The sequence below is a fragment of the Sparus aurata genome, chromosome 1 (genome assembly GCF_900880675.1).
Source record: "Sparus aurata chromosome 1, fSpaAur1.1, whole genome shotgun sequence".
Lineage (NCBI taxonomy): Eukaryota > Metazoa > Chordata > Actinopteri > Spariformes > Sparidae > Sparus > Sparus aurata.
This window is the reverse complement of record NC_044187.1, coordinates 14,644,310-14,671,642: the sequence shown is the minus strand read 5'-3', so window position 1 is coordinate 14,671,642 and position 27,333 is coordinate 14,644,310. Positions and strand designations below refer to the sequence as shown.

The window sequence follows — 27,333 nt, the reverse complement described above, 5'->3', positions numbered from 1 at the left end:
GGAAAAGATGCTTGTGCTCTTCTCTATTCTGACTTCAGCAACAGCTTGATTTACCCACAGGCTCTGCTGGTGGTAGTGCTCTCCTTCATGGTTCGTTGACCTGACTGGTTGAAGTCTGCCTGTGATAGACGGTGATCGACAGATGGTTCATCCAATCACCTGCCAAGTATTATTTGAAAGGACCCAAACTTTTTCCAAACAGTTTCCAGAGAGGATATCTCTGTTGGTCATGTGGAACAAACCATCTGGTGCGTAAAGTTGAAGCACTGCAGCTAGAGTGATACATTGGCCAATACAAGCTTAATGAAGTGAAGCCTGAGAGCTGGTTCAGGCTGTCCGACTCAAGACCACAGCAACCCTCACGGTCTTCTCAGTGCATGATACATCAAAAACAGTGTGAAGTTCAGCCATCAGTACTCTGCTCACTCTTTAGTTGCCTGCCCGCTGCCACACTGTTCATCTGAATGGTATGCTGTTAGTGGCTGCTACTGCTGCTTTTATTAGCATTTCAAAAGCCCGACCGGCACCCGAGCATCAACCTGTAGGTTCTTGGTGTACTACTCTAGAAGGGGAGTTAGTATTGTCGCTCCCTAGTGCTGTGCTGAAGTTTTAATTTTTGGGGGAGTGATGGGATCAGATCCTACACGTCAAACATTGATGCGATATATAAATCATAAAGTTGCATTTTAATAAATTCCACATGAGTTGGCTGACTGAATTGATGTCTCTATATATGTGCTGATAAGAAACTGCAAAACAGCAGCCCAGTCACCAGAATAAAATGTTGGCAAATCACTGATACATTTGTACATGTCATAGGCCACACAACATGTCGACATTTCTAGGATATATGTCATATCTGACTGTCATATCCAGATGTGAGGGGGTTTGTGGTTAACATACTGGCGAGAAGTCTTCGAGACTGTGTTTCAATAGTTGTAAGCATTACAACACTGGATATTTTTAAAGAGACCTCAGAACATTGCCAGCCGTGTTTGTGGCAGTTAAAACAGGTATTTAAAGCCAAACTAGGATCCTTTACTAACTCTAACCTAGTGATTTTTGTGCCTAAACCTGACCAGATCATAAGTACATCATTGTTATAATATGAAATAGAAAATTAAACCTAAATTTTAAACAAATCTATGGTTTGCAGAAATGTCTATTGCCAACATTTATTCTGGCAATTGGGTAACGTACAGAAATGCTGAAATAGGTTTACATAGACTGACCACCTCAGACAGCACTGACATGCAGATTTTAACTTGTAAAATGTCCTGCTTAGTGTACATCCTGGCCACAATAATAAGAAGAGAAAAAAATAATGCCTCAAAATTCAGTTGTAGTTGGTTTATCATGGGAAATTCAATTTACCTCCAATCTATTGGGGGAATGGCAGAAATTCAGGAAGGGATACATTAAAACCTTGACAAATTCAACCAAAACTATCTACAAGGGTTGGTAACACAAGAGGTAAGTTAGAAATGATGCAGGTTTCTTGGCTAACGACAGCTGAACTGGCTGTAGAACAAATGGCAGATCACATATGAGACATTTTCCTCACCTCTCGCCTCTTGTACATTTTTAAACAAAATTGGAAACAACCTCAAGGCAGAGAGGCTCCACATGCTGGGCAACTCTGCCAACATGCTCTGTAGGTGGTTGTAAGTAAGTTATGCTTATGTCAGGGGAAGATAGACAGGAAACCTCCTCACAACGTAAGTACATTCCAGATTACCATGTACAAAATAAACTTACAGAACTATGGGCAGCAGAACAGGCATACATAACACCTCCTTCCTCCTTTCCCTGTCTGCATATAAATAGTTTGAAACCATTCTTAATTATAAAGGGATTTAAACAGAGACCAATAATGAATTCACATGTTTATTCAAAAGGTATGTTAAACTGTCCTGGAGATGAGATTAGTATCTTTTTAAATGAGAGTGCTCAAAACTCCTACTTTTGAAATGATAAGAAAAATCTTGCATCAGTTCCTAAAAAGAGAAAAACAAACAACTTAGATGAAAAATCACAGCTCTCTCATTGATGTATGCTATTGGTAGTCTAGGGCTGAACAAGATAATGATATCAGGACAACAGCAGTAAGACAGATTTCCCAGCTTGTGAGGTCTGAGTGTGCCCAGGCCACAATTCTCTCTAGTTTCAATCAAACATATTGTTTCCAGCATGCTCACTTCAGTTGAAGAAGCCCTTAATTCCATAAGTGGGCAATCTTAACCAATCAAGGGGTGATGTTCTTAAATTTTTGGGTATATATATCAAATTTTACAAGGTACTAGATTGCCACAATTCTCTTTAAGAGATTGAACCATTCACAATAATCAATATCCTCTGAATGTACCTCTCAGCCAGTGCTATTTGAGCATCACAGTGTCAAACTACGTTTCTTTCTCTCATGAGAAACCTGTTATTTTGTGTCGCGAAGTCTGGAGTGGAGGTCAGGAAGGACGATCCTGGCCTAAATAATAGATAATGGATGAAATAATAGACAAACATATCTGCTTGCTAAATGAGGGTGACAAGACAGTGGGATGGGGCTTGGAGATATATAGTATCAACTCCTTAATCAGAGTGCTATTGTTTGGAAAGAGTAAAGGTGTGATTGGAGCGAGGTGTGATACAAGTAAGGCAATCTGAGAGTTGAAATAAGATGTTACTTCTTATAAGGTTTAAATTACTAAACAATCAACTATCTTTCTCTAGAATCTCCTTCCTTACCTTTAAGCATCTTTTGTAACTCAGAAAACAACCAATATTTAACCCATTTTAAAGTGAGATCTTGCTTGCTATTAGTTTGACACTAGTCCTTTTTACACAGCGACGCCGCATTATCTTCACAGCGTTGGTTCACCAATTCTCCGCCAATGGTCATTCACACAGAGCGAAGCATCTCCGCCTTAAAGACCAACCGCTGTGTAATTCACAAAAAAGCCGGTGTCCCCCTGTCAATCTAAACCCAGCCAGTTTATAATCATATGGATGCTGTTATAATGTGTAGTGATTGAGATTCTGACCCTAAAAACATCCTGGAATGAAGTAAAGTTTTTTGCTCTAAATCACATAATTATGTAATCGGGGACGGATGCTGTTTTCCTGGTGAAGGTTCACTGAAGTCTCGGTTGGGAGGGCTGAGCATCACAGAGATGTATTTCATCACTAACACTGGGTTAGTTAAGGTTTTTTGCCAGTGACAGATGCTGTTTTTGTGGCAGAAATGTGAGGGAGAGTTGGTAGAACGGGCTGAAGACAGGAGGATGAATGCTTCAGCTGTGGTATTTTTTCTTCTTCGTATAAGTTGCCAAAGACAGTTACAGTTACTACATTACTTTTGTTTGGTCATGTAACGCTGCTTTGTGGGAAATTTCTCTTAATGAAGTTGAGTGAGGGACCTGCGGAGTTATCAGACTGTACGCTCGACATGTCCCGCCGGCTTATCCGTTCACCAATATTGTTGGTTTGCCAATAATACGGCCCTGATATACCTCCAGAGGCGTATCAGCGCCGGAGCGAAATTTCACCCCTCACCGCATCTGAAACTTTCACACAGAGGAGCAGGCCAATAATTGCCGCAGGATTCCTGCATGCAAACGGCAGTGTGAATGGGGCTACTGACTTACCCATACAGGTTCTACTTGTTAATTAGTTATGAAGCAAGACCTCGCTTTAAAACGCGATGGAAAGACTTATTTTTTAGTTATTTTGACAATATCAACACTTGTGGTCTTATGTTTTGTTACACAACAACAAACCATGTTCATAAAGTGTTAAAGGTGTTAAAAGTGTTAAAGTTCTCACTCACTCTGACATTAGTACCTCCTGTTCACACTGAATTGGTCAAAAGTATTAATAACTATACTACTATCATACAGCTGACACAGTTTAGCAATTTATTTCAACTAAAACACAATGCAGATATAAGAAAATGAGACAATGGACTAAAATCAAGCACAGCAATGTGTTAAAACTGACGGATGGCCGGGATAACACAATACATTTCCTGAAGAGCAAAGGCCTGTCATGTGGGCACCTTTATTTCATGGTGCGTTATAGTGCCTGTTCAATTTAATCACAGAGGGCTTTGTGTGAGGGGTCAATAAAAACTGCGTGAGAGGACTGAAAAGCAAATCCTTCTTCCACACACATGCAGCCCCTTCTGAAAAAAATCCTGCTGCATCCCACAAGGACCATCATTAATTCTGATCCTTAATGTACACAACAATCGAAAAACAGGGAAGCCTGATGTCAATATGTACCTGTACAATCTTGATACACAATCACACTACTTGTTTATTAACAGGAAAGGGGACATAATTTTTTTTTCCTTTAATGAGAAACCTGACAGCTCTTAATGAATGGGGTTTAATCGACACCCACGCACTGGCACTTTACGCATGCCTTAATTATCTTTACACACACACATGCACAGGCGCCCACACACAAGAGGCGTCACAGCGTCTTCACTGGAGGAAGGCAGAAAAATCAGCCACCTCTGTGTTCGCAGAGTTAGATTAGAACAAGACCGTAGACATCAAAGCGAACAAACAGAAGGAAGAAATATCCGAGATTATCGGAGAGTGCTGAGGCAAACTAAGCCACCCACCATCCGCTGCTGCACTCACAACTTTGCAGCACTAACTGAATCATTAAAAGCATCGAGCTAGCACCAGTGTGTGGCTGTGCTGACAGAATCGGCTAAATAGAGAAGCACTGTGGAGAAAGACAACATTTAAAGAGGATTACAGAAGAGGTGCTTAAGCGACCAAGCTGAAGATACAGTACACATGCCTGTTAATAAACAAATGTTGTGGTAGTCGTGTTTCGGAGGCTGCTGTTTGCTCATGAGCTGTATTATCCAGATAAGACTTTTAATAAATATTATATAATTGTCTTCTAAATTCAGTTGCTTTTGGAATTATCACTTTGTGATGCAGATTATCTTTTTAAACAGAAAGTAGTGCTAGAGATAGTGAGAGATGACATGTTGGAGCCACCAGCTCGGAATGTGAATGGACAGGTAAACTGACAACAAAGCTTATCGAGTCAGTCGGTCAATAACAGCTGTGAGATTGTTTCTATGTGTTTGTGCATGCAAATGTGTCCTTCACATTTTAGTTTTTTAGATGCACACGTTGATCACAAATGAAACTCATCCAAATAGTTCATCAAAAATCTGATCATATTTTTGTGCCAATAAAGAAATCCTCTTCAGCTGTATGTTGTGTTTGCGCATGTATGGATGAGTTTGTGTTTTATGTATGAGAAGGGGTTGCTAGGGACAACAGCCCGGCTGAGTAATGATCTGCCTTGACAAACAGTGGTCGACCCTGAGGGAAGGAACTCTTTGATCTAATTACGGGCGCACACACAGAGACTAGTGAAACATCACCTCCTTCTGACCTTGTCTCAACACGCCCTCATTCTCACACAGTATTAACTGGACAGGACTTTAATTGGAGTTACTGTATGTACCAGATTTTTTTTAAATTAAACTTATAACCCAGAACATGAAATTAAACATTTTTGGGGTGGACCACATGTACACATTGAAAAGAGTAATGGAACAAAAAGGAGACACTGCACAAAGCGGAAAGAGTTGCAGGCTCTTCTGCAAGGTAATCAACGTTACTGTGACCCGAGAGACTGCTTGCACTGTTGGAATTTAGTAAGACCGTGGTTGCTCATGGCATGATGGAAAAGGGCCAATTATTGACTGACTTATTTATTAAAACATGAGTTTGGCTGCACTGTAAATGGATCCGTTGTTCTTGTGCTGTACTTCTGCCAAAGTAGCTGCTCGAGGAGTGTCTGAACTCGGGGGCTTAAGTGTTAACCTTCACCTGCAGGTGTCACCTGACTAACCAGGACTGAATTATTATAGCTCGGGGATGCACAATATCAGATTTTTGCAGAAATCTAATATTTCCCAACTAATTTGGCCGACTGCCGGTGCCAAAATATGCACATATTTTTTCCTCATTATTGCAGAGAATTGCAGATTTGGCATTTTATTATAGCTACTCTAATTGTGATGGCCCACTGGCAGATGTTGACATACAATGCTTTTCAAAATGTACACATTCAATAGGCAAAATAAGAAAACCACTTAGTCAACAGTTTGTGTCACATGTGGATAATTAAAGTGTCATCTTATCGGCATATTGGCAGAAAAGGTACATTTAACGATGCTAATATTTCATAATAAAGCCTTTAACAGCCAATATCGATGTTGTGCATTCCTAATTATAACTCTGAAAGTTTTTGTCAGATTCAGCACTTGTGGCAGGATGTTCCAGGAGCTTTCCCGCAATGCTTTGTGAGAGGACAGGGAGAAAGGTGTGCCTGAGTGTGTCGAATGTTTTTCTTTTTCTCGATACGCGTATATAGGCGTCTCTTTTGAAGTGTTAAGCAGACCTGAATAATTCACTCCTCTCCAAATATAGGCGGAACTTTTAATCATTTACATGAGCTGGGTCGGGAAAGACGGTCTAGAAATGACACGTAACCTACTGTACACATAATGAGGCAGCACCGGTTAGGGGTATTACTTTGAACTTTTGATTGTTCTCCATTGGCTAGTTAGTCAAAGCTGACACGAACAGTAGATGAGCTATCTGATGCAATGAGAACGCTGGCAGTGACATCCACAGGATCTATGGTGTGATTTTAAAGTGACTTACCTGCTCATGTCCTCCTGAATATACAGGGAGAGTAGCTGTTTGGGGATGCTGAAGGACAATGTGCACTCCTCCATTTGTTCGCGCACAAGCATCCACTTGCTCTCCACTGTTTGAAATCTGTACACCTTGCATACTGGGTTCTTGAACACTGAGAGAGGGAGACAAAGGCAGGGAAGAAAGGTGTATTGAACCATCTGGGGCAGCAAAAAAAACATCAGGTTCTTTCTCATCAAAGATGTATCAAACTTCTTCACACTTTAGAAAGAGAAAACAGAGGATCTGAACCAGCTTTCACAGCCGGCAACGTCAAGGATGCTACAGACTGAAAATCTTCAAAAGTCACATGAGGTATGAAGCACAAATTAAATTCTATAGTCAATAATTGTGTCTGCCATAGATAAGGCGTTTCTCATCTTCCATGGCCTCCTCTCACTTTCTTTCTACTTCAGTGGCAGCAGAGCAGACTAGAATACATACTGAAATATAGATACCTTGTTCTCTTAATCTTTGCCCCTTTATTTCCTCCATTTCCATTTTAATTGCTTGTTTATTATACAACAGTTGGGCGAAAATTATTCTGAAACTTTCCTTGCTAACTCCACTATCCACTTTGCCCATAAAAACCTATTCAGACGCAGAACCATCTTCTTCATTTTTGCAGAGAGTGGCTAATAGCAGCAATCGAAGGCTGGAAACGAAAAACAGCTCTAATGCTCTTATCTGCATGCTGGCAGCAGAGGGCAAGAAAGCTGTGCGCCTTGAACAGTGTTTACTACCCCTTTTCGTTTCCAGAGCTGCAGTCATAAAGGAAGTCACTCAGTAAGTCGGAGCTGAAGCACCCAGGGTGAGACGTTGACAATCTCGCTCTAGGCAGTCAAACATGCATGGCACCAGTAAAATGTTTTTGCTTGAATTTAAAAGTGGGAGTTCTGCTATTGGTGGCACAACAGAGAAGGCTCCCACTACCAAACCCTTCATACAGTGCTGTCGCCAGATCTGGCCCCAGACTGTCCTTTTATCAAAGTCATCTGTCTAAGTGCCCGAGTCATTAATCCTCGTGGTGCTACGTCATTTCTCCTCCAGTGTTTAAGTTCAGTGATGCCCTTCGATGCAGATGGGTTCAAGAAGGTGCACTACAGTGGTGTGTAGTTTTATGTAGTAAGAGGACACTAATATAAGATGCAATGACATGGGATGCGCTGATGTCTAGTGTGTGTTTCAGAGAGTGAGGTTTGGGTAACCATTTGAATTCAAAACAAAAAAAAAGAAGTCTTGTGGACAGTAAAACATGTGCCAACAAGACAAATGTGAATTTTCTTTCATTGATTTGAAATATACACATATTGTTTTTTGGGCATCAGCTAACATTATTTAATGCTTTCTTGGTATTATTTCCTATTTTACTTATTTTCAATTTCTCCAGGAAAAGTATAAAACAAAGAATGAATAGATCTCACTAACGAATATTGTCTTTGAGCCAAAGCCTGCAAAATAGAAGCTTATTCATCTGTGCCACAGACCTACATTGTCAGTCCTACAATTAATTTTATTTCTTTGAACTCAAAGAGCCATTGAGGTCTCCCTCATTTACAATGATGTCAAGTTACATTAAAGTTAAAGCTGATGTGTAGTTGGCGTTTTAGCTCACTTTCTGTCTGTTTTGCCTCTTTATGGAGTTCTCTGTCCTGATAATTACACAATGAAACAGAGTGGGTGTGATAATGGTATTAAATTCATCCATAGGTTAGTAGACTGTTGACTTTTAGCACATGCTGAAGATTTTGTTCTTTATAAGACATTATTTGCTGCTTTTGTGGGATTTCCTCAAAAGTAAAACAACCAGCTGTTTCAGCTTCTTGTACTTCAAAAGGAATGAATGGGCATGGGGTCACAGATGTGGCAAGGATATTAAATAAGTATAAAGTATTGACAGATAAACTAATGGGTTGCTGATTTGGTTAATTTGTGGTATTAGTTCACATGATAAAATCTTACAATACTACACATTGAATGTAAAGGTGAATAATATGAAAAGTTAGAAAGATTGAAATGGACTATAAGCGATATATAAACACCACGATGAGCACCTTCTGAATCTGGTGAGACATTCCTGAGAGTCAGTGTGGAAATATTCTTGAACATCTAAAGACATCTCTGATTCTCTGTACGAAAGGTATTTCTCTCTGTGTTTAGCAAATATCTTTATTTACTATCAAATGCATGTTCAGCTCCAAAACAGCGAGGATACATCAAGGTATTTTCAGGTATTTTTTCCCTTAAGGACAATAACTGGATGCCAAATGAGGCTATAGAGAGGCTTATTAATATTTTCTAGGATACTGAAGTTGATGTTGGAATTAATGATGATTTAGGTTAAGCCCGGCCCTGGAATGACCCCAGAAAGGATTCATAATTGTGACTGAATGAAATAGGATATTCTGACATTGTTGGCATGGGGATTAGAGAAAGTGAAATGGATGACTGGAATAAATGGGGAGCAAGGGACACATGGAGAGAAGTGGGGTGACGGCACAACCTTAATCGGAAGAGCGACAGTTGCTGACTTCCACCACCGTCAGAGAAGCAGATTAACCCCTGAACTCCCCCCAGTCAGCACACTAATCTGACCACCAATCAGAAGCTTCTGTTTCCCTTCCCGACACCTCTTAAGAAAATGACTTCCTGAGATGTGCTGTGCGTGGGCTCCCCTCTCTCCCCGCTCTCTGCATGCTCATTTTGAAAGGTAATAAAAGTGGAAGACGAAATTGCATTACTCAATCAGGCGGGGTCTGCAGGGAAGGTATTGTTTTGACGGGCTGCAGATGTGCACCTGCAAACGTGGCTGCAGTTCACCAGTTAATCACAGTAGAAACAGTGAGCGACAATGACACCATGACAACAGGCGTGGGGCTGCTGAGGAGCTTAGAGAGGTGGTGGGAATCTGAATAAAAGAGAAAATGGATCTGTGGAACAAATGAATGCATGGGATGAAAAAACGAAAACTAGTTTCCCGGAGTCTCCTCTGAACAAGGGCTGTGAAGTTTCAACACAGCAAGTGTCGTGACCTTTTCAAATCTATCCCCTTTCTGTCTACACGTCTTTCATTTTCCCTCTACAATTCTCTCTTCTTCTACCAGTGAGAGCGCTAGCTTTCTGTGTCGCCACCAAATTAGTTTCACGCAGCTGGTGTGGCATCTTTTGCTTGTCTTCAGTGAGTCCACAAAGAACCTTGAGGGTTTTCTTCATTGTCAGTTACCTCCCACTACTCTTTCTTGCTGCCTTAAAACAAGACTCTTATATAAATATAAGCAGGAAAAATATTAATTATTTAATCAAATACTATACAAAAAAGATGCTTCAAATCTTGTTCATGGTAAGGATTTTCAAAGGCAGTTAAAGGTCAGTTGTACACATCAAGTGGTTTGTGTATAGAAGGATGCTGGAGGGTATTATAAACACTACAAGAGAGTCTGTGAAGTATTGCAAGCTTTCCTCTGAAGCCAAGTCACAAGGTGAGTTTTTGAATTTTTATCCTGTAAAAATAACTCTTTTACTTTAAGTGGACAAGGAAACAAAATCTAAATAAGTAGGAAGAAAAGACAGATATTTCTTTGCTTTTTTCCCCCCTTCTTCTCCAATAATCAGCAAAGACTGGAAATTTACAGGTGTGAAACATACCTGGCCCTGTCAGCGGATTATTTTCTCTGTCGATGCAGGCATGGGACGCAGACTCACAAACCACGGGACACTGGTGAGGAAAAAGGACAGAAGCAGAGAAACAGAAATATTACTTAACGTCAAAACATTCTTGTTGAGACAACAACAGTGATGATATTGTTCTAAGGAGCAGTTGGGCTTTGATCATAACTATTACTCGTGACTGCAGCCATAAGCAATTAAAGCATGTGACCGATATTTCCTGTTTGTGGTGCTCTGTGGTAGTTTAGGTATGAAAATAATACATATGAGCGATATATATGTATATATCATGTATATATATATATAATACATGAGCGAATAATTATAACATTATTGTTGGGCTTGGTTCCCCAAGTCCTGTGTTGGACTAGTTTGATCCAAGATGGCGAGACAACATCATTTAGTTTTTACTGATTTTGAAGCATCACATTTTTTATCACTACTGTAAAAATGTAAATTGCATTAATAGTTTAGGGATGTTTGGTTTGCATTAGTTTTGATTTGTCAGTGCATGTCTTTCAGTACAACAACATGTCGCGCTGACAGACAGAAATGGTACCCTACTGTATCTACTGTATGTACATTACAATTACTACAGTCTATATATAAAGAATAGACCTGTATAAATCACACAGAGGAGACAGCTGCTGCTGCTGCACCGCTCTCTTTTTAGTTGAAGTGTTTCAATTCTGCCATCGCTGCAATCAGTGATGTCACAGCAGGTGTTTTCCTACAGCTGTCACCTGCTGTGACTTCACTCCCTGGGTTGGCAATTTATAACCTCCACTGCCATTTCAGTCCTCATCAACTCACCATAGTATATTTTTCTCCCCTCATAAAATTCTGTGCAACATCATACAGCACCGAAACTACACTTTCGTTAAAGGAACAATGAGATTACAGTATGCTTGTTAAGATGTAAGATGAAAATCTGATTACAGAAACAAATGAGATAATTAAAACTAAAAACTATACTTTCTTTTTCTGTATGTGTATGTGTGCTCTTGATTTATGAGATTCATCTTGTCTTATACAGATGGGGAACCACACAATTTTAATGTTTAAATTACAATGTGTTATTGGGTAACAGACCTATTATTTTTATTGGCTATATTTCCGTTTCTTCAGTGAACCAGTGAGCAGGAACTCCTCCTCCTGAAACACTCTCATGCTACATTTACCACTATGTACAGTTCAATTTGGTGTAATTAAGCAAAGTGGAAATTTCCCAAACCCATTTTGCTTTAGTATTTTCAATCATGTTTAATCATGATTGATTGTTAGAAAGTGCAGTTTACATTGATACCAGTAACCAATTCACTGCTTTAAACTCTTTCTATTTTTTTAATGAAAAGGTCTTGGATTTCAGGCAGATGTAGGTAAAAGAAAATTCAATTTTCTGGCTGGCGACTGCTAATTTCACCAGTAACATCTATCACTGGCAGATTTTATTAGTTGCAGCTAGCTAGCTCGCTAATTAAAGTTGCTGTAAGCGTTGTTTTCTTATCAAAATAAGTATTAAATAGCTCTATATTACAACAGTAATCAGAGTGTTTGGTCAGTAGCCCATGTCTGTCCCTGACCATTTCATCCAATCAGGACAGAGAACAACTCTATAAAGAGGCGGTCCTGTCTGCCCCTAAATGTGCAGAGAACAGGATCCTCCAGTTTACTGCCAATGGCAGAACAGGAAAAGATGCTGATCCTAGTGCGCCCGGTGATGCTTATACAGCCAATTATACAGAAAGAAGAACAATGCTTGAAGAAGGCAAAGAAAGCTGCCTTGTAAAAAAAGAAATGAGTCGTACAAGTGCGGTGATATAGAGAGGAGGGAGGGGACGATTAACTGCAAAACAGACAGAAAGTTAGCCAAAACGACAACAACACTTACAGCAGCTTTTAGCTAATCACTGTCTCTGGTTTACTTGAATGTTTCCACTTATCTTTTTCAAAAAAGGAAATCTTGTGGTCTTAAACATTCTTAAGGTGGTTACATACATGATACTAGGCTCTGAGAATGAGATTACAACTGCAGGTCCCAGGAAGAAACTCCTTGTAAATCCATGTAGAAGACACAGTTATTAAGAAACAGCACTGTTCTTGTAATAAAGTGTAGCACTAGTCAGGTGAGATAATAATAAAAAAATAATCTTTTTGCTCTCACCTACTCCTGAGAAAAGGAAAGAGGGCTAACCAATGTGTTTGGCAAACATAGCTTTGCAAACATAACTCTGTCTCTGGTTGGAACAGTTCAGCACGTATGATGAAGCTGATGTGCAGTACAAGCATGATTCTTGCAATTTTCGAGTTGCATCCACATGGCCCTTCTCATAAGAATAAGAATAGAAGCTTCAGCTTTAAATAAATGTAATGTAGCTGTACTGTACATGCTCATGATTACAGGTTAGGTTACAGCAGATAAACAAACTGTTTTTGTACTTGTGTAAAAAATAACACTTATCCTTGTGGATTCACGATGTTATTTTGATGTTGTCGGTTTTAATGTAGCATAATGTTGGTGCTATAAAACTGTCAAGTTAATTTTACAAAACGTGTAAAACTGTCCCTTTATCTGTACTCTCTGCTGTTCATAAAAGCCAAATATGTCCATGTCACAATGACACCTCTGCTTTTGATACTGAAAACCTTCGATGCCTCCTGATGCATTAAGTCTGGGACTCCTCATCAAAGCAATACTGACAACTAACAATCTTTTGTGCTCGCTGTATGTCAGCTCTGCACTGTCTGATGAACCATTTAGGACAGCTAGACAGCCAAACCTGTCCCCAGAAAAGGACTTTAATGCCTGCTAGGAACAATCCATCACCTGTCCCTGCTTAGAAACTGATCCAGAAAAAACAAAACAAAACACCTAACCGACACCCATGCTCCCATAAACGTGTCAGGTGAAACTGAAAAACTAGCATTTGGAAACTTTTGCATATTAGTAAGATCTGTGATAATGAAAAGTATTAACAATGAGCCGAGGGCCACAGCTGTTAAAGGAGTCTCATTGTAATTGTAGGCAGTGGACATCATGTGTTCAATGGGTCTTTGATGACTAAAATATGTAAAGAGACCAGATCAAAGGTGACTGGAATCCCTTTCTTGTCTCAGCTGACTGCTTTTTTCAGGGTCAGCTAGATATTCATAAGCAGCAGCCACCCAAGCAATGACGGGGAATGATCAAACAAGTGCCTCAGACCCTCCCACAAACACACACACATACACACACACACACACACACACACACACACACACACACACACAAAGTATGTTCAGGCACAAAGACATGACACAACTGAGGTAAATGGAAGAAGAACTTCCCCACAAGTGAGTCTTAAGTCTCAAGTGTGCCCTCCCTAATGTTTGTCATATCCCTTCCCTCTTTCCTCCCCTCATCTTCTACAACAGAAACAGCACACACAAGGGGAAACGTGCGGTGACAACACACACACACGCACACACCCACACAGCAACACATTCATCAAGGCGACATGGGCAGATTGTCTGTGACACTCTGGAGCCTAGCAGGGAACCTCCCTGCACCAGCAACAGGGGTGGGCAGAAGTGAAAGCCAGTCAGCCATGTAGAGGCCCTTGGTCAATTATATAAGACAGTGATTCATACATACACACATGCACACACACACACACACATGCACACACGCACGCACGCACGCACGCACGCACGCACACACACACACACACACCCTCGCACACACATGCACACAAGTACATAGAAAATCAAAAGCAGGCGAGGACTGCAAGTCTCCATGCTGCCTTGCAAAGCTTTGCTGTGCTGATAGAAAATCAGAATGTTCCCCTTTACAGATAAGAAACATCATTAAAGCTCCTTCTTTACTTTTTAATACCCGGCTCTGCCTCTAAAGCACATATTCACTCGGCAAATGTTCAACAAATCTGGCTCCATTAGGAGTGTGCAGAAAATTAAGTGAAATCAGAGTACGTACAACTTCATTCCTGGTGTGATGGCACCCCATTCGGTTGACACAATCTTCAGTTTACTGTCAAACTCCGAAGGAGAATGCTCTTTCTTCCTCTTACTCTACCCCCTGATTACGTGAGTCACTTCAGAGCCCAGTTAAGCGGTATGTATTGTATGAGATTAGAGTGGCGAAGGGGGTTGTGGAAGCGGCAGGAAAGCCACATTCAAGAAACATCTTCCACATGGTCAGATGAGGGAAGGATGCAGGACTGGCTACAAAATCCTGTGTGAATAAGTCAAGTGTATGTGTATTAGAATGCTAATTTGGTCGGTCTGTGTTTAATCTTTTTTTGATATATGACGGAGAGAGACAACACAAACCAAACGTACTCACAGACATCACACACACACACACACACACACACACACACACACACACACACACACACACACACCCTCTAAATCCCCATTAGGGTTTACTGAAGTTTTTTTAATCTCATTGAAGGACTTGAGCAGTGCCAGTCTAATCCTAGCATTAGCACAAGGCATCTGGAGCACGTAGTCTCCTGCTTTGTCTCGCTGCTTTTACCTTATGCGACGGTATGTCGGTGGTGATGTGATCTACGTCAACCTCTTCCATCTCCCCCATCTTCAGACGACTCACCACCACTGCTCCTGCTGCGCACACACCATCAGATGACCTACAGGGAAACAAGGAGAGAGTGAGATAGAGTAAGCAACTTTATCTAATCTGTTGAACAAAAATATTTCTGTTAAATGATCTTTTCCTCTGACTACTACGCCTCCATGGACATAAAAAGTACTCATCTCCATTTTGGGCCCCCAGACTCTCCAGATCTAATAAGCTAATTTCCAGCCTTGAACAGGTTGTGAAATTATAAATCTGTTTGACTTGAAAAGTGCAATCAGGAAATAGACGCTTGGACTGTGGCGATTTCTTTCCCTGACAGATTTTGCAGCAGCGTCTGCATGCAGAATAAAGTTGAGCCTGCTCCAGTGGGAAGTCGGTGGGGGTGAAGGAAGGAACATTTCGTATAACTGTTCAAATGGCTGTCTAATAACCCAGGCTATGTGCCCTGACAGACACAAAATTGATACTAGAGTTTTCATATCAGGCAGCCCGACCAATCACTTTCCCAATCATGGAGGCATGATTAAGGAGCTGATAGAAAATCCATAGTATTGGCAGCAAGACAGACGCCCTCAAATGAAGAAAAATGGTCCCTGGGCATTTCGCGAACGAGATGATCACCTTAACAGACCCATCCCTAATGTGTTCAGTTCCACTCCAGCTGGAGAAAATATTGGATGTTTTGTGCCAGCCAATGGTCTGGGGAGACAGGGGGAAAGGATGACACACCCCTGACTAAGGAGGAGATAGCACAAGGATGGTGATGGAAGCAGAAAGGATGCTTTCAAAGCCAATCCATCTTGGTCGGACACGAGGGAGAAAATCGAATCGCACCCATGGGATAAGAGGAAGGGGAAGTAGTGATGCTGAGGAGAGGTAGGGAGGGATGTGAGGGAGTACAGGAGAGGAGGATTTGGGATAGCAAGGAGGGAGATGGAGGGGTAAGTGCCTCTGTGGTGGGATGCTGGGAGCATCCGTTAGCACTAAATGTCTTGCAGCAGTCCCCACGCAGAGAAAATAACATTGGTTGGTTTATAAATCTAATCATCGTCCCTTGCCAGACACCTGTCTCAGTGTTTACTCCTCTGCTCATCTTTCCGTTTCCCCCCATTCCTCATCGTCTCTCTGTGCAACAGAGGGCTGAAGCATGGGGAAAGAAAGTCACCCTGACTTTGAACAAACAGTATGTACAGACGTTGGCCCACACATAATCGAGGAAATGGAGATTAACATGCATCACATTCAGTGATGGTCCTCCCAAGGCAAACCTTGGGGGTTACAGCGGCCCTCTACTCTTTAGATTGCTCTGCCTCAATCCACTAATGAAACTCTCCATTTCAACAGACAGAAGAGACTTTGATAGAATTGCTTCAAGATAATTGGTTTATGCCTTTGAGAGATCGAGTATATTGTGATTTCTTTTCTTTTTTTTTGATTTGCGGCCAAATGTAACATAAACTCAGCACCTGTTCAGATACAATCTTTATACATTAAAGTGGAAAAGAGCTCTTCAGCAGCTCATTCTAGTGATTTGATTTTGTTTCATCACCACATTGCTGGTTTACTGTACAAATTCTGAAAAAAAAGAAAAAAGTAAAAAAAATGGCAGAGACGTCATCTTCCTGAGAGGATGTCTAGTCTGCAGTGACACAAACTTTTTTTTTTCTCTAAATCTTCAGCACGCACACTAACTGACCTCAAATTAACTTTGAAGGTTCTGGTGAGAGCTGTGGATGAAAAAGAAACTTGTCTCCCTCCCACATCCCCTCCTCCTCCTCCACCCCTCTCTTTCCGTCTGTTAGCGCTGGCATGGAAACAAATCTGCAGATTGTTCTTTGCCTGCAAGCCCATCTTTTTTCTTTTTTTAAAAAATCTAATTGGCCCAGGATCGCTTTTATGACAACACTTAATCAGACAGCTTTGTTAATGTGACAAAAATAATATGCTTAAAATGTCCGCTATGAATTTGGCACATCTCAAAAAATAATTAGTTATCAGGGAAGTGCCTTACATTTAACAGTTATTTTCTTTTGAAAGCCTCACTTGCCATTTTACAAACACATATTACATTGTAGCCTTTAAATGATCTGTATAGAATACGTCTCCTCCCGACATTCAATTCTTACACCTACTTCTTCAGAATGATAACTGCACAACCACGTTCTCCCTTTGGAGACACGTTTATAGAAAATTAAAAGTATATCATCCACAAAGGACCACCAAAATAAAACATGGAACTTAACCTTAATAAGATTGAATGAATTAGCAATCTTCCCGGCTGATGCTGCTGTATTGTGCTAACTTAGTTGTAAACCTAACTCATTTTATTTCTTGGATGGAAACACACAAGCAGAAAACTCAATTTGCCCAATAAAAATCGACTGTACTGTCTGTTCAAAGCATATCAGCAGACAAATTAAGTGGACTGACACTCAGCACCTTGTGACAGTTTGTCTGTGTAGCATAGACTTAAACCGTCTATTTAACTGCCCGTCACGTTGCAGTTTGTGGGCCAAAGCAACAACTATCACAATGAGGATCAGCTAAATGAGTCAAAGGAAAGTGGAAGGGTAATGTCTGCTAAATTTAACTTGAGCCAGTACAGATTATGGAGTCATACCTAAAACCACCACACTTTCCCTGGTTTGGGTAAACATATCGAGCCCAGTGGTTGAGCTGAATATGTGTGTGTTGCTTTACAGGTGGAATCCTGAGCACTATTGTTTGCAGCCTAGTTTTCATCAATTATCATCATTATTAGTATTTGCCTTTAGTACTTTATTGAAATAGTAGAGGTAGTGAAGATCTGAACATAATGATGATGATATGTAAAGATCTTGCGAGACTGAAGACAGTCAAATGGACACAAAGACCCACAAATATAAGAGTAAACATGGACAAGCAAGTACCCTCTTTTCTGCTTTGTGTTTCTGTTTCATGAGCCTACTGAAGGTGTAGTACCTAAACGTTGCAAATAAATCTATTTTTGCCAAGTTAGACAGTGTGCGGGAGTTTGCTTGCTGCCTTTTGAATCAAAAAAGTGATGCCAGGGGACGGACAATTGTACAGCATTTTCAAAGGTCTGAATTTAGCAGCCTGTGGGTGGGGAAAGTTCATCAAAAAACTTCAAAGCAGCAATACTACTGTGGCTGTCAGGAGCTTTTCTCTGTGGGGAGTCACACAGAGGAAAACACCTGACAGCTACAGAAATGAAGCACCAACACCATTGGATTGTTCCCCTCACAAGGGCCTTTGCTTCAGCTGTGGGACACTAAAAAATACACAGCAGGACCTGGAAAAACTATTTTGACTTTTGCTCTGGATTTTGTCCACAGGTGATTGAGTTTAGGAGTCCTTCCAGACACCTCACAAGTGTTCGTGGCCTGTGGAATGGGAGTGGTCATGGAAAGCTAACTGCCAGGATCCTACACAAGCAACATGAATGCTACAGCCTTGAAGTATAGCAGTGGAAGTGTAGATGGGATTCTTGACCTATATAAAGCTGGACGGGTGGGCTAAATATAGCACTGGCTAGTTTTCACTGAGGACAGATGTTAGGACACGGGACTGTAATAATGGGGAATGCCAGCATAAGAACTGATACTGAGAGTCCTGATTTTCATTAGGGATGAATGACATTATCATGTGACTTAGCTCTAACGGAACATTTTTGCGACTGGAAGACTGACTCAATCAATAAGACTACACTGCAGGCATTGTTCATAGAGCTGGACAGAATCACCAGGGGACACTTAAGTGAGCACACACTCTCTGGCTAGACTGGTCCACTTCAAGTATCCTCCCAAAGAAAAAGCTGCCCTGGTTTCCTCTTGATGAAAGACACTTGCACAGAAAATATACTGTATATTCAGACTGGGTCTAAAATAAAGTAAATTTTTTTGTGACAGTGGCATGCTCAGGACAATCTATGCTTGAAGGTTTAAGTAATCCTCCAGTTTTTAATCAAAGCAAGCTGATTTATCTGCAACACACCAGTGGAATCGATCTCTACAACATGTATATTTATGCAAGGGGAAAAAAAAAAAAAAAAATTCTGTTTGTCTGCTGCAATACATCTGTAATAAGCAGAATAGAAGCTCTGTCAGGGGCAAGACGCATCCTATTTGTTCCAGTTCCATCACACGCACACACTACCGTATTCTTGCATGACAAGAACTGTCTTCACGCTACATTTAGATTATGTTAGGGCTTTACTGGTGTCAGAAACAGTCTAGGATAAGCTGTTTTCACAGAAGAAGCAAGGTGAGAAAAAAAACCCATCCATAAACGATGCTATTTGTTTAGGCAATCACATCGGTCCAGACTGGAGCTGAAACTAGCTGCCTGATGACGATTGTGCATAATGTCTATACGTCTTTCAAGAAAATACAGATGAGGGAGATGATGAGAAAGCTGATGTAGCAGGTGATCCCTCACACCTCAATCAGACAATCCCCTGAGTTCAAGGTTAAAGGTTCAATGTTTCTTTATTAGTACCCAAGGGTAAAGCTGTTACGCAGATGGGAGCTAAAAAACAGGACATGAGAGCAATACAGATTGAAACAACATCAAAAAAAATATAGCATCAAAATATCAAAGTATAAGAACTCTTAGGAAGGTCTCACTCAAAAACTCGCCCACTCACTCAAAAGCCTAAAGTGAGATGCAAAGGGTGAAGTACATCATCACTTGTTTTGTTTAGTGCAATAGCTACAAGCCCAAAAGCATTTCTGTATAATTTTGTTCTCCACGAATGGGCCACACGTTACCAAACCTTCCTCTGAAAATCTGGGCTTTACTAAAATCCTGGCTACTATGGCAGACAGAAGATTTCCACAAATAAAATTTTTATTGAAGAATCGGAATTCTTATCTCCAACGATTCAGAATCTATTTATAAATGTCAAAATTGATTTCAAAATGCTAATAAGTAGCATGATGTTAAAGGAACGTACAAGGTTGAAACTTAACTGTGAGGGGTGTTGCAGCACCTGGACAATCTAATGCTCACACACTAGAGTTATGCTTAAGTTGAAGTCAAACAAGGCAGCAGTTGCAGCAGTTCTTTTATCTAATGACTGGATAATTACCTTTGCAAGACGAACATTAAGCAGGCCACGTGTTTGTGAGCATTTTTTTATGCTGTCACAAGATGTTATGGCATAACGTTAACGGAGCGGAACAGCGGTAACAAACAAGATCAGATGACAACCGCTTACAAGGTAACAAACATGTGGCAGCATTCAACATGTTGAACAAACTCTGTGGTGAAGAAAATAACTCTGCTCATAAACTCCCCCTGGAACTAACAGTGCAGCAGAGAGGCTGCTCTCACTGCTGGACATTAATAACACAGCAGAGCACACACCCTTATTCTGTTATCAACATACATGCATGCATGAATGCTTTCAAATTAACCACATTTTACTTATTGCTGTTAACTTTAAAAAGAAAAGGGCTGCAGATCATTTATCTTAACTTCCAGTTGTGTTTCATATTGCATTTCAGCAGGACCCCAATTAATGGTTACGCACTAAATAAACTGGAGCAAAAGACTGACAATAGTGCCCCCTTTTCTATTCATTCAATTGATTATCAAGTGTGATTCGAGAATCGTTTTGAATCAAAGATCGATTCTGGATCAAATCAGACAACCAAAATTCGAACTCTAATCAAATCAAATCACGAGATTGAAAACATATCAATGACGTCCTGTTTAGTTTGGCACATTATTGTGGAGGAGAACTAAGAGGACAGTTTCAATCAAATTTAACACTGCAGAACAAAGTTTTCTTATGTGGATGTGGTTTAGCTGATAATAGAATGAAGACACACTTGTTGCTTCCCGGTTGTGTTTACCACAGGCCCATAGAGACTAATAAAAACTCTGTAAGCTTTATTTTGAGCGAAGGAGCATAGCTACATAATGTCAGAAGAGGTCACAGTGTTCATAGGCTGGTTGAGAGAGCAGTGGGGGTTGTGCAATGCTAACAAGACTGAAAAGGTCAGGTTAACTCAAAACACTGTGGTGCATTGGTTGTCCCTCTAGCAGCCATCTCAGCACCTGATATCATGAATCACATCTGAGTCACACTAAACTGTATCGATAAATTAAAATGTTCATCACTGAGATCTCCTAAATATTCTCTAAATAACACTTATTCCTATGTCATTTATCTGCCAGTAATCGTGATTATGATTTTATCCACATTTACATCAATTCATAATGTAGTAATATATGGTCTGTTGCAACTAGTACGCAGTAAGCGCATTATATATTTCTTTAACATCACTCAGGTTATCATTATACAATAAGGACTGCCTGTCAAGCCCACACAAAATAATATTCTATGTGACAGAGTTAGAGAAATTTGTGCTCATCTTAGGTATCATATCAGCACTTCAATACATGTATATGAGCTGACTCTGATTTAAGTAGGTGGAAGAGATGGTTGTGGCAAGATACCACTGCTCGAGATTGCATTTCAACATTTTCGAATGAAAAACCCAAGAACAGGATATTTTTGACAAGACTTTGGAACAATTTCAAGCCGTGTCTGTGACAGAACCAGGTTAGCCAACCCATGATCTTTTTCTTATCCTAACCAAGTGGTTAGGGGACTGGGTTGGACTGTCAGTTCTGTCACAGTTGTTTCTGTGCTTGCCAAGATACACACACACACACACACACACACACACAGGCACACAAACTGGGACTTACATAAAGCCTGGTGGTATACATCAGCACAAAAGAGAACACACACTGGTGGAGCTTCATTAACCACTACTGCTGTGAAGAGTCCTGTGTGTGAAGAGACTCTAATACACTGAGCTACAGATACATATACAGTTCTAATTATCACTGCAGCACAATTAATATGAGCTTTTGTGTGAAAAGTGTCACAGTGAAGATATGAGATCAAAAGACTCAGGTGTTTTCAGTTCTTAGTTGATCCTGTTGTGTGCATACATTTCTGCCAATGAACACCGTTGGCATACATTCAGTGTGAAGTCATTGAGAAGCTAAGTGCAGATCAATGACAATTGAATGAGCGTGGGTGGAAATGACATTTAAGTGGGAGAGGGCAGGATGAGCAGTGACAAAAAGTGCTGTATGCTCGGATGACGACCTCCTTCAACGCTCACTCAATGAATGCTACATCATCAACATTTAAGTAGTAGGGGGTCAAACTAAGCTAGCAAGCCGCACTGCAAAACATGAAAAAAAAAGCTAAAAGCCGTTTGCACACATACGTCTGATTCTGAAGACTGAGGAGTAAATCACATAGTCTGTTTCAAGTCTAATGACTCAGACACAGTGAGAGAGAGGGAGAGAGAGAGTAGATGCCCCCACAGAGAGCCACTAAGGCTTCATAATTATTTTTCAACAAACTGTAAAAGCGCTGACAAAACACAGTGTCTCCTTTCATCTGTGTCAAACAGATGGTTTTTGTCCTGTAATTGTTCTTGAAAAAGGAGACAACGAACAGTATCTAGGCTCCGCTCGATGTGGACATCTTCATGCTTAAAGGAATAACTCAACATTTTGGGACAAACGCTTATTCACTTTCCTGCAGAGAGTTAAGGCTGATTTATGAGTTGCACGTAGGCTCTATACATGTGCGCTGGCATATCTGCGTTGCTGGTGGTGGTGAGCAGTGCTTTCCCCTTTAAACACACTGACCCCTTCGGCTCACAGCCGTGTCTATAGGATATGAAGAGCGGACAGGCAGCGTGACTGGAAGGAGGGCTGCCCCTCCATACACACCAAGCCAAAACGACTCGGTTTCGGCAAGGTGCCGTTTGTCGAAGGGCTGCTTGTGGGGGGCAGCTTGCCCTTCAGATACCAAGCCTGTGTGATCTCTGCAGCCCACAGACACTCTGGTATGCAGCGAAAAGCAGCTCTGGAGGGAGAGTATAACACAAGAAGAGCATCAGCAGCAGGCTGGTCAGGAGGGACTACAACAGCCAAGGGGGGTGGGTATTTATTGGGGAAACTACAGGTCACAATCCATGGTATTAGCACTGCCGCAAAGCACCGGAGGAGAAGCCAGACAATGCGATTAAAAAAAAATTGTAAAAAGGACACTTTTTCTTCCTGGAGTTATGTTTTTTTTTTTTTTTTTTGCGACTGTTAACTGGAAAGCTGTAATGATATTGTGCCAGGTAGAAATGAGTCTATATGTGTGTCTTTTAATAATCTTTAGGTCAGTTCCCTACTTAACTGGCTTACTTTCATATGAATGATTTACAGAGATGAAAATTTGCATGTTAAGATAGACAGAGAGAATTTGATAGTGCAAGAGCTACAGGGAAATGTTCACAACACAATCTTTTGATAAAGCCTTACTGTCAAAAGCCTTCAAAAATAATATCTAAAATCTTCAACAGATACGCCAAGGACAGCTGCCACTTCAAAATAAAGGGATCAGCATCTTATCAGACTATGCCATCAGGTGGGCGTTTTATTCATAAAAAGCTTTACAGGTGGTGAATACACTTAGAAAATGCCACCATTCCATAAACATAGGAACAAGTTGGCTGTGCCGAATACACACTTAACAGCCAGTCCAAATGGATAAAAATACAGAGCTAATTCAAAAAAGTTAAGATGGCTATCAGTTTGAACACACAGTTTGTACACCGATCAGCCACTACATTAAAAACACTGATAGGTGAAGTGAATAACATCTGTCACCTTGTTACAGTGCAATGTTCTGCTTGGAAACCTTTGGGTCCTGGAATTTATATGGATGCCACTTAGCGCACAAATACTGTTGCAGACCAAGAGCCTTATGGCAACAGCACTCCCTGATGCCCGCCCCCAAGTAGGAAAATGCACCCTGCCACACCACAAAAACTGCCCAGGAATGGCCTGAGAAATCTGACAAAAAGCTTGAGGTGTTGACTCAGCCTCCAAACTCCCCAGATCCCAATCCAATCAAGCATCTGGGGGATGTGCTGGATCAAGTATGACCTGCTGAGGCCCCATCTTGGATCAGACTTTGCTTTGACCCATCGAGTCCTGGGCACAGGACCTCTGGGGCTGTCCTGTGGTGACTGGCACCAGGGCATTGGCAGTGAATCCCAAGAGTCCTGTGGGTTGTTATGTGGGGCCTCCTTGGTCAGGCAAGTCCCATGCATGCTTGATTGGATTGGGATCTGGGGAGTCTAGGTCGATGCCTTGAGCTTTTCGTCAAGTTCTTTGGAACATTCTGGAACAGTTTGAGGTCTATCCATGAATGCGATGTAGTGAATGTTTTCCCAGCAGAGTATTGCATTGCAAGAAGATGATCAATGTGATTCACTTCACCTGTCAGTGGTTTTATTCATTTATACAGTTATTCATTTTATTTTAAGGCTGATCAATGTATGTGCAGTGGGCAAATCAAGACCACACCAAGCAGTTCTAAGGTTACGGGTCCTTATCTGAGTCAAAGTTTCTTTAAAAAACACCATAAGAAAGGTCAGCCATAAATCTGCTATCAAAACTGGCCTTTCAAATCAGGTTATGGCAGGCAGCACAGAGCATTTTTCTCATTTTCAGTGAATGAAAGGGATTTAAGAGCTGTGTTGAGACGGGTCATTGGTATAGACAAGGCAAGTAGTTGACATTCTGCATGGGCTCCCTCTCAGGGTGTTAAAAAGACAGCAGGATCGGATTCTGCAAAGTTATGTGTCTTCCTAAAAGACATCACTTCAGACTAACAGGGAGCAGCATAGGAATGTGAACTTTATGCAAAGCAGTATATGTACACTGTTATAATAATAGAAATTCTGCACTTTTGGCTTTCCTGGACATAAAAATATATATAGCCAATTTATAAATAAGACGCAATTCAACGGTGCAATGTACTTTTACTGAGCTAAGGCAAACAAGATAAATATTTGACTTTGGGAAGACACAGTCAGCCGAGGCTATTTAATGGAGGATTTGGCTACACATCTTGCAGCCACTGTGGTGTTTTTGTTTCTGTGGGTGTGAACGTACTTGCATGCCAGTGTCAGACACACATTTATGCACACATCCCAATTCCTTTTGCACACACACACACGGACACAAGATACAGACACACACATACTGAGTGACCAGACCTTAGTGGCCATTTATGTAAATGTGGGTGAACACTATCATAGAGAGGCTCCCTGCAGTGTAGCCTAACTCCCAGTTTACTCCGAACAGTGTCAACATTACGAGTCAACATGAGCATCTTGTTATGCTAATAGAGGATACATGTCACAGTGAATATGTAGCATGTATGATTGGACAAACAGAAGTCCAATATAGGAGTTATTCTGTTTGTTGAGATGCTCGAACTAGGCACCTTTAGGGATTCCCCAAAAGTCAGACACCAAGACAAATACAGCAACGATGGTTTGGCTATAACCGTTTTCAATATAATGAATCAAAAATGACAGTGAATGAATAAGAATTCATTAATAAATGTAAGATCTGATTAAAATCTAATTTATAGTCTATCTTAAATTGGCAAAATACATTTTTTTTCTCTTAACATTTCTATATGAAGTTAATGCCATTGCACAGTGTAATGGCTATAAAATAATGAAAATTTTGTCTGCCATCGGGCATGAAATTTCCTGAGAAAATAAAGACTGACTGGCAATCCAGTCAGGCTGGCAGCCTGGCACCATTACTATCTGCTTGAATGTCTCTAACAGAGACCAAACGAATAAATAAACTCAAGTGTTGTCTTGTGTTGTTGGTAGCTGGTTGTCTGAGAAAAACATGAATTATCCATTTTACTTTGTGACAGCAATGCCAACAATATTACCTACTGGAATCAACAGGGGGATAAGTCGTCCGTTTCAACTATAAACTCCCTCTTACACATATGGTACACCTACTCAAGGGAACATAATAAAGAAAGACTAGGATCGCGCACATATATATGTGCCCTTCTGGTAAGCGTGGCTGTTACATTATGTTCATGTATGTAATTCAAATGCCTTGTTCAACTATTCACATCTGTAGGCTACAAGATCGACACATTCACCCCCCAAAATATGGAGGAACATGAAAAATGGAAGGCTCTAAACTTCACAGAGGTGAGATGAATCAAAAGCTACCAGATGAGTGTATCATGAAACATCAACAGAACAGAGCTTGTGTGCATGTACAAGCATGCTGTACAGTGTTATGTCAAAGTTCTGTCTTGATTATTCTATTTTATTTCTTTATTTATAGAATACGTGCTATTTGGAATTTTACACAACCGCAGCACATAATTGTACAATTCACCCTGCAGGAAATACAAACATTTTAACATTCAACGTTATTGTGTGCCTACAAACGACACTGCATTGCATTACTGAAGATATTTTAAACAGCAAGGCAGAAAGGATATTATATATGACCTCACCTTCTATGGTGCACATATTGGAGTTGGAGCAAAAGGAAAGATTGCATTGCACTCTTTCTCTTACATTGCCCCAGCAGGGCGCTTGAATGATGGAAAACCACAATTTAATCTCAGAGCAAAAATAGGGGATGGCAAAAAAAACAAACCCAAACCTGTGAGACATGGTTTTATACACCTATTCACTTTTGCGCTTCCTCCCTCCATTTTGTCCTCATTATCATCCTCTCATCACTTAGTGAGCTGTGCCCCTAGCATGCCTCAGCACCATGTCGGGCCAGATTTATTAAATTTCTCTCCTCATCTTTGGCTCCTAGAACACCTCATTTTCTCATCTCTTCGACCTATATGCGTTTTGTTGCAAAGAGCAAAGCTATAGGAAGAACCTGATGAATGATTGACCCAGACTAATACATCTTACCATGGCGGCATTACCTTACTTAAATACTGACGTAAGGTTAACAGCTCTATCTTATGCCCGAAGTTATCCCTGATGTTGTTTATTGAAATTGGAATTACTCATGGCAGGTAATTAAGGAGGCCTGTCAATTTCTCTTTTCTCTTCATTTTTACTCAGAGTTGCATTTTGCTGCCACGGTGCAGCATTGGCCGAGTTAGTTATTTTCATATTCTGCCCATGAGCCCTAAAGCCTGGGGGATCTCACAGATTATGCAGAAGAACTGCGCGGAAAAGAAGCATTTTAGTATTGAAGGAGAAAAAATGAGGAGGCCATATGTGCATTTATTTCAACCCAACTGAGTGCCTCTCCCCCCTATTTTACATACATATGTGGTGTGTGGTTGTGTGTGTTAGTATTACCATATGTAGTATATGTGAAGCCATTCTATATGGGCATGCGCATATGATGTGTATGTGTGTGCATAGTTATCCCTGCTTGTATGTATGCAAAGTGATATGCGTGTAAACCCACACCATCTGCATTAAATGCATTCTA

At 40.7% G+C, this 27,333-nt stretch overlaps 1 protein-coding gene across 6 annotated transcripts in view; it reads right to left on the bottom strand.

Annotated features, from left to right (window-relative positions):
* The window catches only part of inpp4b (inositol polyphosphate-4-phosphatase type II B), a 231,750-nt gene that overhangs the window by 55,798 nt on the left and 148,619 nt on the right, over positions 1–27,333 (bottom strand). For all 6 annotated transcript variants that reach the window (XM_030426674.1, XM_030426660.1, XM_030426667.1 and 3 more), the window contains 3 exons: positions 14,938–15,049; positions 10,380–10,449; positions 6,702–6,849 (listed from right to left, as the gene is read on the bottom strand). In XM_030426674.1, the coding sequence (XP_030282534.1) occupies positions 6,702–6,849; positions 10,380–10,449; positions 14,938–15,049 (330 nt within the window). The remainder of the gene's footprint in view (positions 1–6,701; positions 6,850–10,379; positions 10,450–14,937; positions 15,050–27,333) is intronic.